Source organism: Pongo abelii, chromosome 19 (assembly GCF_028885655.2).
Source record: "Pongo abelii isolate AG06213 chromosome 19, NHGRI_mPonAbe1-v2.0_pri, whole genome shotgun sequence".
Classification (NCBI taxonomy): Eukaryota; Metazoa; Chordata; class Mammalia; order Primates; family Hominidae; genus Pongo; species Pongo abelii.
The window spans coordinates 57,241,965-57,256,899 of record NC_072004.2 but is presented as its reverse complement, the minus strand read 5'-3'; the positions used below and the strand labels follow the sequence as shown (position 1 = coordinate 57,256,899).

The 14,935-nt window shown below is 47.9% G+C and overlaps 1 protein-coding gene and 1 long non-coding RNA gene across 3 annotated transcripts in view; one reads left to right on the top strand and one right to left on the bottom strand.

The window, feature by feature from the left end:
- Positions 1–7,449, top strand: part of LOC129051396 (uncharacterized) — a 75,353-nt gene extending 67,904 nt beyond the window's left edge. The window contains exons 3-4 of the long non-coding RNA XR_008515615.2: positions 4,235–4,663; positions 7,044–7,449. This is a non-coding gene — a long non-coding RNA (uncharacterized LOC129051396). The remainder of the gene's footprint in view (positions 1–4,234; positions 4,664–7,043) is intronic.
- Positions 1–14,935, bottom strand: part of TEX14 (testis expressed 14, intercellular bridge forming factor) — a 108,969-nt gene that overhangs the window by 55,681 nt on the left and 38,353 nt on the right. Inside the window, exons 4-10 of one of the 2 annotated variants that reach the window (XM_054537034.2) lie at positions 12,030–12,195; positions 10,825–10,961; positions 6,706–6,787; positions 5,332–5,462; positions 4,389–4,502; positions 2,518–2,641; positions 269–447 (exon numbers count right to left, since the gene is read on the bottom strand). In XM_054537034.2, the coding sequence (XP_054393009.1) occupies positions 269–447; positions 2,518–2,641; positions 4,389–4,502; positions 5,332–5,462; positions 6,706–6,787; positions 10,825–10,961; positions 12,030–12,195 (933 nt within the window). Of the gene's footprint in view, positions 1–268; positions 448–2,517; positions 2,642–3,631; positions 4,367–4,388; positions 4,503–5,331; positions 5,463–6,705; positions 6,788–10,824; positions 10,962–12,029; positions 12,196–14,935 lie in introns of those variants that run through there. The other variant, XM_054537035.2, reaches the window with a different exon arrangement.

Sequence of the window (14,935 nt, the reverse complement as noted above, 5' to 3'; positions counted from 1 at the left end):
AAAGACGCTGAAAATTTTGGAGTGGATAATTATAGCATTTATGCACATTGGCTAATACGAGCTCTTACTTGTTAAATGTTTATTAAAATGTCTCCAAATTCCTCTAGCCTTGGCAGACAGGGTAAGGCATTTGGGACAAGTTCAGCAACTGATGGACAGGTTCATCTCACCAATGAGGAGTCCCACCCAGATCAGATTCTGTCTCTACAGGAAAGGTCCCCAAGGGAGATCAACTTCAGGAGAAAGTCCCACTCCATGTTATGCCCACCTTTCCAACATGTACTCCAGGTTGGTCAGCCTCGCTTCACCTGGGGAGATGATATGGACAGCATAGGAGCTGAGGGAGCGGTGGATAAACCCCTGGAAATGCAGGTATCTCAGGGCATCAGATATCTGGAGCAGCAGGTGCACAATCACCTCCATGTGCAGCACTGGGAACTGGGACCGCTGCAAGCAAGAGATAAAATGCCAAGAAAAAAAAAAGGACTGGGGCCCTGACACTGTAGAGCATTTTGTGATTTCCAGTCTTTCCATATGATCCTCATGGTTACCAAGGATCCCCATTTTACAGATGGAGAACCTAAAGCTCAGTGAAGCTAAGTGAATGGCCTGACGTCCCAGTGACTCAGGCCCCCTGGATCCAAACCTGGATTCCTTTCCCTCAGCTGAGCTGCTTCATACCACAAAAAATGAAAAGAAAGTTCTCAAAGTCTGGTATGTGCATCCAGGATTGGCCTGGGGAAAACTGACAGGGGAGGTCCCCCATACCACCAGTAAACCTGCCCTGTCCCCTCCCTGTCCAAGCCCAAGCTGCTGGGGAGAACCTGGAAGCTCAAAGGACCCTGAAGAATGCAGATAACCAATTCAGGCCTACCCCACTCAGATGAGACAGAAAGTGCCTCCTAAGGGGACAGAAATTCATTCACATCAATGCACCTGGCTGACTAAAGTCTTAATGGGTCTCTCCCCCAGAGAAACGGTCTTTAAGGTAATAACCTCACTCAAGGGGGAAAAACAGAAAAAAACAGAATAGGAGGTCCTCAGGCAGAAGGAATGGCAAGCCATTTGGGGGAAGAGCCCTTCTTGGGGTCTCCTTACTTCTATCCAGAGTATTTAGAACAAAGTCATGGAGGAAAAAAACCTAAATACTCCAAGAGCTCTCTAAACCTACATCTCAGGCCAAAGCACCCTTCCCAGGAACTCTATACAAGCCAGGAAAGATGTCTTCCAACCCCAAGGAAATTTGAGAGGTGAGAGGGGAGTGATACAGGCCTCTATAGAAAAAACTGGGAGAGAGCACAAATGAAAATGTAGGAAAATAAAGCCAGCGGCGGCTGGATTATAGTCAGTCAAAGGTGTCTGTGTTTTCTGGGTCCATTGTGCTCTTAGATGTCTGATCAAGAAGCAGGACTAGGCTGGCTGCAGTGGCTCGTACCTATAATCCCAACACTTTGGGAAGCTAAGGTAGGAGGATCGCTTGAAGCCAAGAGTTCAAGACCAGCCTGGACAACATAGTGGGACCATGATTCTATCAAAATTTTAAAAATTAGCTGGGTGGGGGCTGGGTGCAGTGGCTCAAGCCTGCAATCCCAGCACTTTAGGAGGCTGAGACAGGTGAATCGCCTGAGGTCAGGAGTTCGAGACGATCCTGGCCAACATGGTGAAATCCCATCTTTACTAAAAGTACAAAAATTAGCTGGGTGTGGTGGGGGGTGCCTGTAATCCCAGCTACTTGGGAGGCTGAGGCATGAGAATCACTTGAACCAGGGAGGCAGAAGTTGCAGTGAGCAGAGATCGTGCCACTGTACTCCAGCCTGGGAGACAGAAGGAGACTCTGTCTCAAAAAAAAAAAAATTAGCTGGGCACGGTGGCAAGCACCTGTAGTCCCAGCTACATTGGAGGCTGATGCAGGAGGATCATTTGAGCCCAGAAGTTGGAGGTTACAGTGAGCTATGATCTCACTACTGTACTCCAGCCTGGGCAATAGAGCAAGACCCTGTTTCAAAAAAAAAGCAGGACAGGCCGGGTGCGGTGGCTCACATCTGTAATCTCAGCACTCTGGGAGGCCAAGGTGGGTGGATCATCTGAGGTCAGGAGTTTGAGAACAGCCTGGCCAACATGGTGAAACCCCGTCTCTACTAAAAATACAAAAATTAGCCAGGCATGGCGGCAGTCGCCTGTAGTCCCAGCTACTCGGGAGGCTGAGGCAGGAGAATCACTTGAATCCAGGAGGTAGAGGTTGCAGTGAGCCAAGATCGCGCCACTGCACTCCAGCCTAGGCAACAGAGGGACTCTGTCTCAAAAAAAAGCAGAACTGACAATAATAAAACCGTACTAGTTCTGACCATGTGCTTATCAGCCTTAAATAGTATGTTATACAGCCCCTATAAGGCAAAAGAATAAAGATATTTATCTTCCATGCATGCAGAAATGGGATCGCCACAGCTGGGGCAAGAGGGTGAGGAGGGAAGAAACTGGGAGGGCAGCAATGGAAAATCCACGGAAACAGCAGTTTACTCGTTCATGAAGGACACTGAACAATGTGCCGATAGTGATGCGCTCGTACACAAGGCGGGTTTTCTCTAGGTCCTGGGAGAGACACACAGCCATCAACTGTAGCAGGTAGGGGTGCCGCAGCTTGCTGCAAAAGAAAAGAAGCTTCAGATAAGGCAGGGGAGAGGACATGATGAAAAAATGAGCGTAGGCCTTTTGAACACATTCTAAACAAATACCATTTGTATACAATGTTTTCTTTTCTTTCTTTTTTTTTTTTTTTAAATGAGACAGAGTCTCATTCTATTGCCCAGTCTGGAGTGCAGTGGGGTGATCTCTCGGCTCACTGCAACCTCCGCCTCCTGGGTTCAAGTGATTCTACTGCCTCCGCCTTCCAAGTAGCTGGGATTACGGGTGCCCACCACCACTTGTGGCTAATTTTTGTATTTCTAGTAGAGACGGGGTTTTACCATGTTGGCCAGGCTGGTCTTGAATTCCTGACCTCAGGTGATCCACCCGCCTTGGCCTCCCAAAGTGCTGGGATTACAGGCGTGAGCCATTGTGCCTGGCCTTTTGTACACAATGTTTTCTAAGAAAACCGTATGAGGTGTTAGTGAGGGTTTCTGTTGGAATCTGTGGCCCTAACTGATGAGACCTTGAGAGCTTAGAGCCATCAATGACAACAATGACAATGCGGCTAAGAGCTCCTATATTCTTTGCATACATCGTCTCAGATCCTAACAACCACCTGCAAGAAATGCATCATTATACTCATTTTATAGATGAGGAGACCAACATCAAGGAAATGTCAGGGCCTGGTGCAGTGGCTCACGTCTGTAATCCCAGCACTTTGGGAGGCCAAGGTGGGCAGATCACTTGAAATCAGGAGTTTGAGGCCAGCCTGGCCAAGATGATGAAACCCTGTCTCTACTGAAAATAGAAAAGTTAGCCAGGTGTAGTGGTGCACGCCAGTAGTCCCAGCTACTCAGGAGGCTGAGGCCAGGGAATCGCTTGAGCCCAGGAGGTGGAGGTTGCAGTGAGCCTAGATGGTGCCACTGCACTCCAGCCTGGGCGACAGAGCGAGACTCAATCCTACCCCCCGACAAAAAAAAGAGGAAGAAATATGTCAGGAATTCACCCAAGGTTGCACGCCCGACTCAGTCTCATGTCAAAGTCTATGTTGCCCAGGCTCCTTCTTTCAGCTTCCTTTGGTCCCTTCAAGCCGACTTCCACGAAAAGAAGAATGTGGCCTCTCTACGTGCCTCCTGAAGAAGTTGAGGAGCCTTCTTAGGAGACAGCTCAATGAGCCTGGGTCCACTAAATGAATGAATCAAGAACCTGTCCTAGCAAGAGCAAAAGGACCTAACTCTGGGTCCGCTGAATGAATGAATCAAGAGCCTGTCCTAGCAAGAGCAGAAGGACTTAACTCTGGAGCCATAGGAACCCTAAGGTCTGGAGATCCATGAGCCTGTCCTCAATGGCACAGACATGTCCTCAGACATCTGGATATTAAGCAAGCCATGCTCTATGAAAACAGGATAGCCACATGCCATCCTGATGGGCACAGGGCCCAAAGTGGGTGGACTCAGGGATTGTAGCATGAGAACCAGAAGGGCCTGCATGGAGGCTGCAGCATTCAGAGACATGGGTTACAGGGCGGCTGACAGCTGACAGAGCCCCTCACCACCACTGTCCCCACTGCTCAGGCTACTCGTTAACTTCTCTTCCTCTTTCTTGGCAGCCCTTCGAAGTCAAGTCAATCAATTTCAACAGTCAGGAAATGCGGAGACTGAGAGCAGCTGGAGCTCCCTATCCCAGGCACAGAGCTGAAGAGCCCAGAACCTGAGTCTGTAGAGAGACCTGGACCTATAAGGGGCCTTGGACTTCCTTCTTACCTGCTGTGTTCCTGCTCGGCAATTAACAAGTCGGCCAGCCGCAGCTTGCTGCAGTGTGGGTGGGTGGGGAGATTCAGCTCTTTCACTGTGACCCTGCTCCCGTTCCACACTAGGCTACAAGGACAGGAAAGAGTTTCAGCAGAAAGGAGTGAGCAACCACTTACTCCTTCAATGAATGAGCGTTCCTAAGCAAGGACCAGAGAAGTGGTCTCCACATAGAACCTGCAATGCCCACTGGGCACTACTGGGTCCTCTCTCCCACTACCCACCCCCAGGTACTAAAGCACCCTGGAGAACTTAGGTATAGGTGGTGGGAAGTCACTGAATGCAAGGGAGGGAGTGACTTGATCAGGTTTGTATTCAAAAACACAATGGTACCGGCAATGTGGGGAATGGGTAGGGGAGGGGTGGTCCAGATAATGGGAAGCCAGTTAGGAGACCACTCCAGGTGAGGGATGGTGAAGACTTGGGCAAGGGCAGCAGCAATAAAACAGCTTCTATAGGGGCCTCATTACCCTTGACCTGTATCAGAGGCAAGACAGTCACTACCAAGCTGCCTCTAATTCTTTAGCAAGCAGAGACATTAAAGTATTGTAATGAGTAATCTTCCAGAGCAGTGGTTCTCCCCCAGAGACATATGGCAATGTCTGTAAGACAGTTTGGTTGTCACAGCTGTGGGGGCTGTAAGGGACTGCAACTGGCACTAGTGGGTAGACACCAGGGACTTCTAAACATTCTACAATGCACAGGACTACTCCCAACAACAAAGGATCATCTGGCCAAAAATGGTAATAGTGTCCTGGCTGAGAAACCCTGATTTAGACAGATGTTCTTAGGTGTTCCCTGTGTTTGAGTAGAAACTCCCCACACATAAGGAAGTCACATGCAGCCCACTCTTCCCCTGAAACTGAATCAGACCTCAAACTGGCCAGCCCCCGCTTACTTGGTCATGACCATGTAGGGGCCACTGAAGAAAGAGAAGGTGGGCTCATCATCAGCTTGAATCACTTCCTTTTCTCCAATGACCGGAAGAGATCCTAGATAGGCCATCTGTGTCGCCCCAGTAAGATAAAACTGAAACCAAGGCATAGCCTCAAATTATGGGGAGAAGGGAGGAAAAGCAGAATACACCCAGAATCTTATCAGCCAGCTAAAAGAATGACAGCTGCTATTTATCAACTTTCTGAATACCCCTATGCACTGGGCCTTTTTTTTTTTTGAGACAGGGTATCACTGTCACTCAGGCTGGAGCATATGACATGATCTTGGCTCACTGCAGCCTGGACCTCCCAGGCTCAAGCGATCCTCCCACCCCACCCTCCCAAGTAGCTGGGATTACAAGCATGCACCACCACACCTGGCTAATTTTTTTTTTTTTTTTTTTTTTTAAATAGAGACTGGCTTTTGCCATGTTGGCTGGTGTCAAAGTCCTGGGCTCAAGTGATCCACCCACCTTGGTCTCCCAAAGTGCTAAGATTATAGGTGTGAGCCACCAGGCCTCACCACAACTCCTTCTATTATCTTTAATCTTTCTAAAAACCTTTCAAGGTTTTATTATTTCCCTTTTGTTCTTTTCCCTGAAGAAACTGAGGCTCATGGAAAGAAGTCAGATGCCTCAAGTGCCATCGCTGGGACTGAGAAGCCCATTGTGGCCCCCACAGCACCCAGGATTGTGTGCGGCCAAATCTGATATTCCTCCTCTCCCTCCCCACCAGGCTGCCTCAGCACAACAAACAGAACAGGGAGTAGGGCTGGGCGAGTTGGCTCACGCCTATAATCCCAGCACTTTGAGAGGTCAAGGCAGGTGGACTGATTGAGTCCAGAAGATGGAGACCAGCCTGGGCAACATGGCGAAATCCCATCTCTACTAAAAATACAAGTAACCAGGCATGGTGGCACACGCCTGTGATTCCAGCTACTTGGAAGGCTGAGGCATCAGAATTGCTTGAACCCAGTAGGCAGAGGTTGCAGCAGTGAGCCGAGATCGCGCCACTGCACTCCAGCCTGGGCAACAGAGCCAGACTCTGTCTCAAAAAAATAATAATTAAAAATTAAAAACTAAAAATTAATTAATTAAAAGATCATTTTCTAAACTCAAGTGTAGCCCAGGGTCATCCAAGGGAATTCTCTGGGGTTTTCACAATTTGTTAATAAGACAGGAACACTAAGAGATACCTTTGCCTCAATAGGGGCAAAAAAGAAAAGAACAACACTTTGGTGAGGATAAGGAGGCAGGAGTTGGACAAAGGTGGGAGATGGGGCCCGATGATTCTCCAGTTAGTCCTGCAAACACCGGCTGTCAGTGGCAACCTCTTACCTTCCCAAAACCAAAGCTGTAGATATTTTGAGCCGAAATGACTCCAGCTTTAAGCAGTCTGTTAGGAGAGCCATTAGGGTTTCTAGAAATATTTAAAAGAGGAAAAAAACTCAGAATTAACCACTCATATCCAGAATAATAATGCTGAACCAAGTTTTCAGAAGGTGTAGTTGATTTTGTCTTTACTGCTAAACTTTTTGTTACAACACTAGAGATGATGTAATAGCCAGCCTCTGAGAGGGCCTCTATGATTCTCACTTACCGGTATGCATAACCTTGTGTAGCCCCTCACAGGTCAGATGGGGCTTACCTGTTAATTCATTTTTGACTGTTAACAGTACAAAACAGTGATAGTCTGTCACTCTGAGGCTAAATTTACCAAGGCTTCAGCCCTGATCTCTCTTGGATCATTTGCTCTGCCAGCTGCCATGATATGAGGACATTCAAGCAGCCCTAGGGGGAGGCTCAATGCCCAGCACCAATTTGCCAGCCATGTAAACGAGCCATCTTGGAACTGAATTGTCCATCTTCAGTCAAGCCTTCAGATGAATACAGCCGTAACTAACATCTTAACTGCAACTTCATTAGAAACTCTGAGCCAGAACAACCTAGTTAAACCATTTCCTGATTCCTGACCCACAGACATTGTGTGAGATAAAAATGTTTTATTGTTTGAGGCTGCTAAGTTGGGGGGGGGTGATTCATTATGCAGCAATAGATAACAAATACAGATGGTCGGAGTTGGAAATAACCATAAGCACATCTTGTCCAGTTTTTTCATTATATAGGCAAAAAAATGAAGCCCAGGAAAAGGAAACTTGCTGGCCTGAGGTCATAAAATGCAGCAGTGACCAGACACTGATGTTGCTCATTCCAGCCACTGTTCTTCCCACATTCCACACTCAAACCACCACCTGTGCATCAGGGTCCCCCTTCACTGAAGGTGTCTTGGAAGAAGGGGTGATGCCTCGTATTTCTTTGACTCCCAGAACCTGGCATGGTGCCATGCAGTAGGTGCTCAGTTAATCCTTGCCAGTTGAGTACTTTCAGCTCAGACTGAAGGAAAAAACATCCTACTGCCACCAGAGGCACTTTCCTTTTCTTGGCAAATGGCAAAGGAGCTGGGAGACGGTGCATATTCAGGGCCAGCCGTACCTCAGGTCTGTGAGGCCCCACATGCCACTATTAGAGAACAGATGTAAGTGCTTTACTTCTTTTCTATTTCCTCAGCAACTCATCAGTGCCAAGCTGTCCCGTCTCTGCTTTAAGCTGCTATGCTATTGAGGAGAAGACTCTGAAGTTTAGACTGAGATAAACTGAGCATCCCAATTTACACCTGGTATCTTAGCAACATTATTGATAGTTTCCCTTTCACTCTCGAAACAGCCAACAGATAATAAGCTATATGGTCACTCTCACTTGAGTAAACAGACCATAAGAAAAAGGCCACTTTTCAACACCAAATCATCAGTCTCTTCTTAAAATAAGGCTTATGTGCTTAGGCCTCAAAAGATCTAGGAGACAGTGGACCGTTTCTTGCCCAGGGGAACAGACCTTGTGCTGACAGTGAGGGTGTCAGCCTCCAGCAGCAGTGGAACTGGGGGTTACCAGTGACGAGGCCTCCTGCCTTCCACTCTGGGACCTCTGGGCAGTACATGGCTCTTTGGAGGGGAGAGTTCTTTCTAAGCAAAAGAGCCAAGTGTTCTCAGACAGTGACCTGGACAACAACTGCAGTTCAGACCAACATTTCCTGCTCTCTTACCTAAATTTCTCAGCACACATCTATATAACTAAACTCGGCTGGGTTAAGGGGAGAAAAAAACTAACTCCAGTCATCTACAGCCATCGGTCCTCAACTCAGTGCTTTTCTTCTTTCCCCCGTCCAAGCTCTGTGCAAACACACGTGTGAGGAATCTTATCTGACATGGCACCACTCACAAATCTCAGAGGCTAACTCTAATTTCAAGAATTTGTGTGGTTTTTTACATTAAGAGGAGGGGGGGCAGGCACAGTGGCTCACGCCTGTAATCCCAGCATTTCAGGAGGCAGAGGCAGGCGGATCACCTGAGGTCAGGAATTCCAGACCAGCCTGGCCACGGTGAAACCCCATCTCTACTAAAAATATAAAATTAGCCAGGTGTGCTAATTTTATATTAATCCCAGCTACTCAGGAGGCTGAGGCAGGAAAATTGCTTGAACCCAGGAGACAGAGGTTGTGGTGAGCCGAGATTGCACGGACTCCTGCCTGGGCGACAGAGAAGACTCAGTCTCAAAAAAAAAAAGTGGGGGAAGAGGAGTGTATTTCCATGTAAGCATTCCATTAACCCCGTAAGAATGTTTCCTCTAATTCTAAACTAGATGCTGTATCTAGGTGAGTAACTAAGACTGTAAAAGCTCATCTACATTTACACTTGGGTTTTCCTTTCAGGCTCACTCATAAGCCTCCTCTCCTTGTACAGAGCCCTACCATGCACCAAGCAGCTAAGGGTTAGTAGCAATGAATAGGACAGAAACAGCCCCTGCGCTCTTGGAATTCACAATTTAATTGGAAAACTGGAGAAGAACATATACAAATAAAATAATTGCAAACTATGACAATTCTCTAAACTCTGAAGGAGGGTTCTCCATACAAGCGCCAGGGGCAGAGGCAGGAGATGAAGGGGGAGGGCTTGGATGAGGCAGGGCCTCCAAGGCCGGATAAGGGATTTCTAAACCTATCCTAATAGCCATGGGGAAGGTCCTTAAGGAGTTTTAGCAGAGTGGTACAACCTGATTTCCATTATTTTATTTTTATTTTTTGAGACAGGATCTCGCTCTGTCACCCAGTCTGGAGTGCAGTTGCATGATCTTGGCTTGCTGCAACCTCCACCTCCCAGATTCAAGTGTTCCTCTCACCTCAGCCTCCAGAGTAGCTGGAACTATGAGGAGCACACCAACACACTCGGCTAATTTTTTTTTTGAGACAGCGTGTTGCTCTGTCACCCAGGCTGGAGTGCAGTGGTGCAATCTCGGCTCACTGCAACCTCCGCCTCCTGGGTTCAAGTGATTCGCCTGCCTCAGCCTCCTGAGTAGCTGGGATTATAGGTGCATGCCACCACACCCGGCTAATTTTTGTATTTTTAGTAGAGATGGCTGGGGGGGGGGGGGGGGGGGAGGGTCTCACCATGTTGGCCAGGCTGGTCTCGAACTCCTGACCTCAGGTGATCCACCCACCTCAACCTCCAAAAGTGATTACAGGTGTGAGCCACTCTACCCAGCCACCTGATTTCCATTTTTAAAAGGTCATTCTGGATGCTGAGTAAAGAGCCAAAACTGGCCAGAGTGGCAGGCAGCACAGCAGTTAGGAGTTAACGGGATCATGAACTCATCTTGCCTGAGAAGCCAGCAGCATCCAATCATCAGAGGAAAGCCAGGACTCAAAGTGCATGAATGACAGGACAAGGAAGCCTGCAAAAGTGTGGTGAGCCCAGCTACCCAGCTTACAGAAAGAGATGCCATCAGAGAAAAGCCAAACGGGAAGGATTCTCTACATACAAACCCTAAGTTAACCAATCCCAGAGAAGTTAAAATGACACTCCTCCCTTCCACGCTTAACCCTGAGCATGGAGAGAAGCATGGAGCCCACCTCCTGCAGCTGTGATGGGAGAAGAGGGGGCTGCCCATCCAGCTGGCAGCAAGTCTCTCATATCAGCTGAAAATAGCCCAAGAAACCGTAAGTTAAGCATCTGTGGTCTTTTGCAACCTTAGTAATAAAGGAACACTCTTTCTATGGTTCAGGAGATGACAAAAAAGCCAGCCAGGTGCCCTGCTTGGTAAGGGTTTTCTGCTGGGCTCCTCAGACCTGAGATGTTCCCCTTCTGCTAACCACAGGGTGGTTTCCACCAGAGCCCACACTCATTCCTCTCACACCTTCTCAGGGAGAGGGGAGAGAAGGCCAAAGGTGACCCTCTGACCTTCCTTCATCAGGGCCAAGCCTTTTCTTTCCAAGCACACCCCTTTGGATGGGCCAGATGCCAGAGGGCACTGATGTGGAGGAGCTGAGGCAACCCACGCTGCAGGGCTCCCACGAGGAAGGCTGGGTGATGGAGAATATCCCACTCTGCTCGAGGCAGTACTCACCCCTGCACAAGGCCCCCAAACCAGGGCGGGCTGTAGACAAGCCGCTGTGGGGAGTCTATCTTCTTCAGGAGGTCGTAAGAGAAGCCCTGGATGATGGCCTGCATGTGTGAGGCACAGCGCTGCATGAACTCCACTATCTGCAAAACATCGCAGAGATGCCCAGTGCGGGCACACCAGTTCTCAATGCAATGGAAGATTGGGTATGAAGATAAATGGTCTGAGGAGCTGAGAGCCCCCAACAGAAAAACCTCTCAAAAGGAAAGGGCCCAGGTGATTTTCTAAAGGTATGGAGTGTTTTCAGGGAGAGGATTTAGGGCAACAATTTCCTCCAACTCCGTCCTTCAACAGATAAGGAAACCAAGGCCAAGAGGAGTAAAATTTGCTGGTCCAAGTCCCAACAGCTTTAATAAGCAGGAGCCCCAGGAAGGAGACTGCACACAGAGGGGCCTGGCACTGTACCTGCCCTTTGAGTTTTACATTTGTGTTATTTAGTCTTCATTAAAATACATCACACCAGCTGGGTGCTGTGGCTCATGACTGTAATTCCAGCACTTTGGGAGGCCAAGGTGGGCGAATCACCTGAGTCAGGAGTTCGAGACCAGCCTGGCCAACATGGAGAAACCCCGTCTTTACTGAAAATACAAAAGTTAGCTGAGTGTGGTGGTGCATGCCTGTAATCCGAGCTATTCAGGAGGCTGAGGCAGGAGAATTGCTTGAACCCAGGAGGCAGAGGTTGCAGTGAGCTGAGCTCGCGCCACGGCACTCCAGCCTGGGCAAGACTCCTTCCCCCCCCAAAAAAAAAAAAAAAAAAAATTCCCACCTGCCAAGCAAAGTTACTTAATGTCGGTGGGCCTCAGTTTCCCCACCTGTACAATAAGGACAATAATAGTACTTACCTGAGAGGTTGTTGTGAAGATTGAGTTAATACATAAAAAACATTTAAAACAACATCTGAGTCATGGTAAGTGCTAGTTAAATGGGTCAGACAAAATTACAGTTGTTTGCCTTTCCCATCGAATGGATGAGTAGAAAGGTTCACTAGACTTGCTGGAAGTTTCACAGCTGGCTAATTTGCTTCAATCCAAGCCTGAGACTCCAGCACCAATACTAAGGCCACTGCACGCTCTGTGCTGACCACTGGGAGCCTGACTCTCAGCCCAGTGCTCTTCTAGTGGGCATGGCTACAGAGTGGGACCCACCCTTACCTGGGTGCTACGCTCCTTTCCTGCTGTCAAAGCCCAAGTCTTCGGGTTTTGACCCCTCTCATCGTGAAGTCGCAGGTCACCTCCTGCATCCAGCAGTTTGCTAAGGATCCACTGATTGCCCGAAAATGCTGCTGCATGGACAGGGGTGCTCCCATCAAAGCAGCGGCTGGGGAGGGAGATGGGTACAATGATGTCCATGGCAATGCTCCTGCATTCCATGGAGCGGGGCTCAGTGTGCAACACAGGGCTCCCATTCTACAAGGCAACCTTGGTGACGAGGAATATAACAACATCATTTGTGAGGCCCCCGTCTGTGCCCACAGGAACTTTCTACACACACACACACACACACACACACACACACACACACACACACACACACACACACCCACACCCCTTTTTTTCCGTCCTTCACTCAACTCTTCAAGGAAGTATCATTTCCCAATTTACAGATGAGGAAAAAAACGGCAAAGCTGAGGTTCATTCCCAGGCATAGATCTGGTTCCAAATCCAATTTTCTTTCCCCAGCACCCTGATATTGGCTGCCCGGAAACAATGTCTTCACATCTGCAGTGTCCTGGGATCAGGCTAGTCAAGCATAGCCTAACAAGGTGCCACCTCTCTCACTTGAGAATGTCTCCCCACAGCCCCCCAAAAAAATCCTGTGGTAGAGCACAAAACCTTGGCATCAGCAATGCAGTCAAGGATCTACACCTCAGAAAAATTTCACCTCAGAAAAATTTCAACAAAGCCAGTAAACTGTCTGAGGCATGAAGGGACAGCCTTTAATGTGTCCAGGATATGGTGAGGATATGATGTATATATAGCCTTAGTTTCCTAAGCTGGCTACACATCAGAATCACCAGGGAACTTTCTCTCTTTAACTGAAAAAGAAACACAAATAGGAGGAGGAGGAAGGGGAAAAAAAAGAAGGAGAAGGAGAAGGAGGAGGAGGAGAAGGAGAAGAAGAGGAGGGGGAGGGAAGGGGAGAGGGAGAGGGAGGGGGAGGAGGAGGAGGAGGAGGAGAAAGAAAATAAAAGGATGATGAAGAGAAAATAAGGAAAAAGTCCTCCAACTGCAGACACCCAGTTCTCTTACCAAGATGCAATTACTATTACAAGTTTTTGTATCCTTCTGGAAACGTCCTATGTATATACAAGTATAAATAAGAATACACTATACAGGCCGGGCGTGGTGGCTCACGCCTGTAATCCCAGCACTTTGGGAGGCCAAGGCGGGTGGATCATGAAGTCAGGAGATTGAGGCCATCCTGGCTAACATGGTGAAACCCTGTGTCTACTAAAAATACAAAAAAATTAGCCGGGTGTAGGTGGTGCATGCCTGTAGTCCCAGCTACTCGGGAGGCTGAGGCCTGAGAATGGCGTAATGGCGTAAAACCCAGGAGGCGGAGCTTGCAGTGAGCCGAGATTGTGCCACTGCACTCCAACCTGGGAGACAAAGTGAGACTCTGAATACACTATACAAACTCTTTTGTATCTACATATTTTCTTTTCTTTTTTTTTTTGAGACGGAGTTTTGCTCTTGTCACCCAGGCTAGAGTGCAATGGCATGATCTTGGCTCACTGCAACCTCCGCCTCCCAGGCTCAAGTGGTTCTTCTGCCTCAGCTTCCTGAGTAGCTGGGATTACAGGTGCCCACCACCCACGCCCAGTTAATTTTTGTATTTTTAGTGGAGACAGGGTTTCACCATGTTGGCCAGGCTGGTCTCAAACTCCTGACCTCAGGTGTTCCACCCACCTCAGCCTCCCAAACTGCTGGGATTACAAGAGTGCGCCACCGCGCCCAGCCTACATATTTTCATTTAAGAATCTATCTTGGAGAAATTTCCATATGAGAAACTACAAGCCATCTCCATTTTTTTTAACAGCTACAGAGTATGCCAATGAATGGGTGTATCATAATTTAGTTAATAAGCCGCTGGGATATCTGTCAAAAACACAGATTCTCAGACTACACCTTACACTGACTGAAACAAAATCTGCAAGCACAGGACCCACGAATGTGGTTTTGTTTTGTTTTGTTTTTCAAATTCCCCTGGTGATACTAATGAGGCTGGCCTGCACCCAGGCACATAGGAACCACTGATCCCATTGGTTCTCACTGTAGGCTCTCTCCCACTGCTGGGCAGAGAAGCAGGCCAGCACACTGCATTGTGGGAACCACAATATCCTCCTTGCTGCAAAAACAGCTTTGTATAATGTCTTACCATCTTCTTTTTTGTTTTTTGGGGTTTTTTTTGGTTTTTTTTGTTTTTTTGAGACGAAGTCTCGCTCTTGTCCCCCAGGCTGCAGTGCAATGGCGCAATCTCAGCTCACTGCAACCTCCGCCTCTCGTGTTCAAGAGATTCTCCTGCCTAAGCCTCCCGAGTAGCTGGAATTACAAGCACCTGCCACCATGCCCAGGTAATTTTTGTATTTTTAGTAGAGACGAGATTTCATCATGTTGGCCAGGCTGGTCTCAAACTCCTGACCTCAGGTGATCTGCCCACCTCAGCCTCCCAAAGTGCTGGGATTACAGGCATGAGCCACTGTGCCCAGCCTGTCTTGCCATCTTCTAATCATTCCTCCCACAAACCGTAAGAAAGCTGGGTTAGGAGAGAGATGATATTATTTCTCATTTCTCATGAATGCTAAGGAGGAAAGGAATAATGATTTATACCCAGCTAAGCTTACAAGAGAATCCAGGTCTACCTGGTACCAAAATGTGTACTATCATATTTATTTATTGTAAAGCCTAAAAACTGGAGTCTCTGCCTAGCCAACTTAGAAGTTTATTTTATTTGGTACACACAGTGTTCAAAAAAATTGAAATAGTGGGCAATATTTAACATTTGGGAGATTTCATTTATTTGTTTATTTATTTTGAGAGAGAGTCTCAGTCTGTTG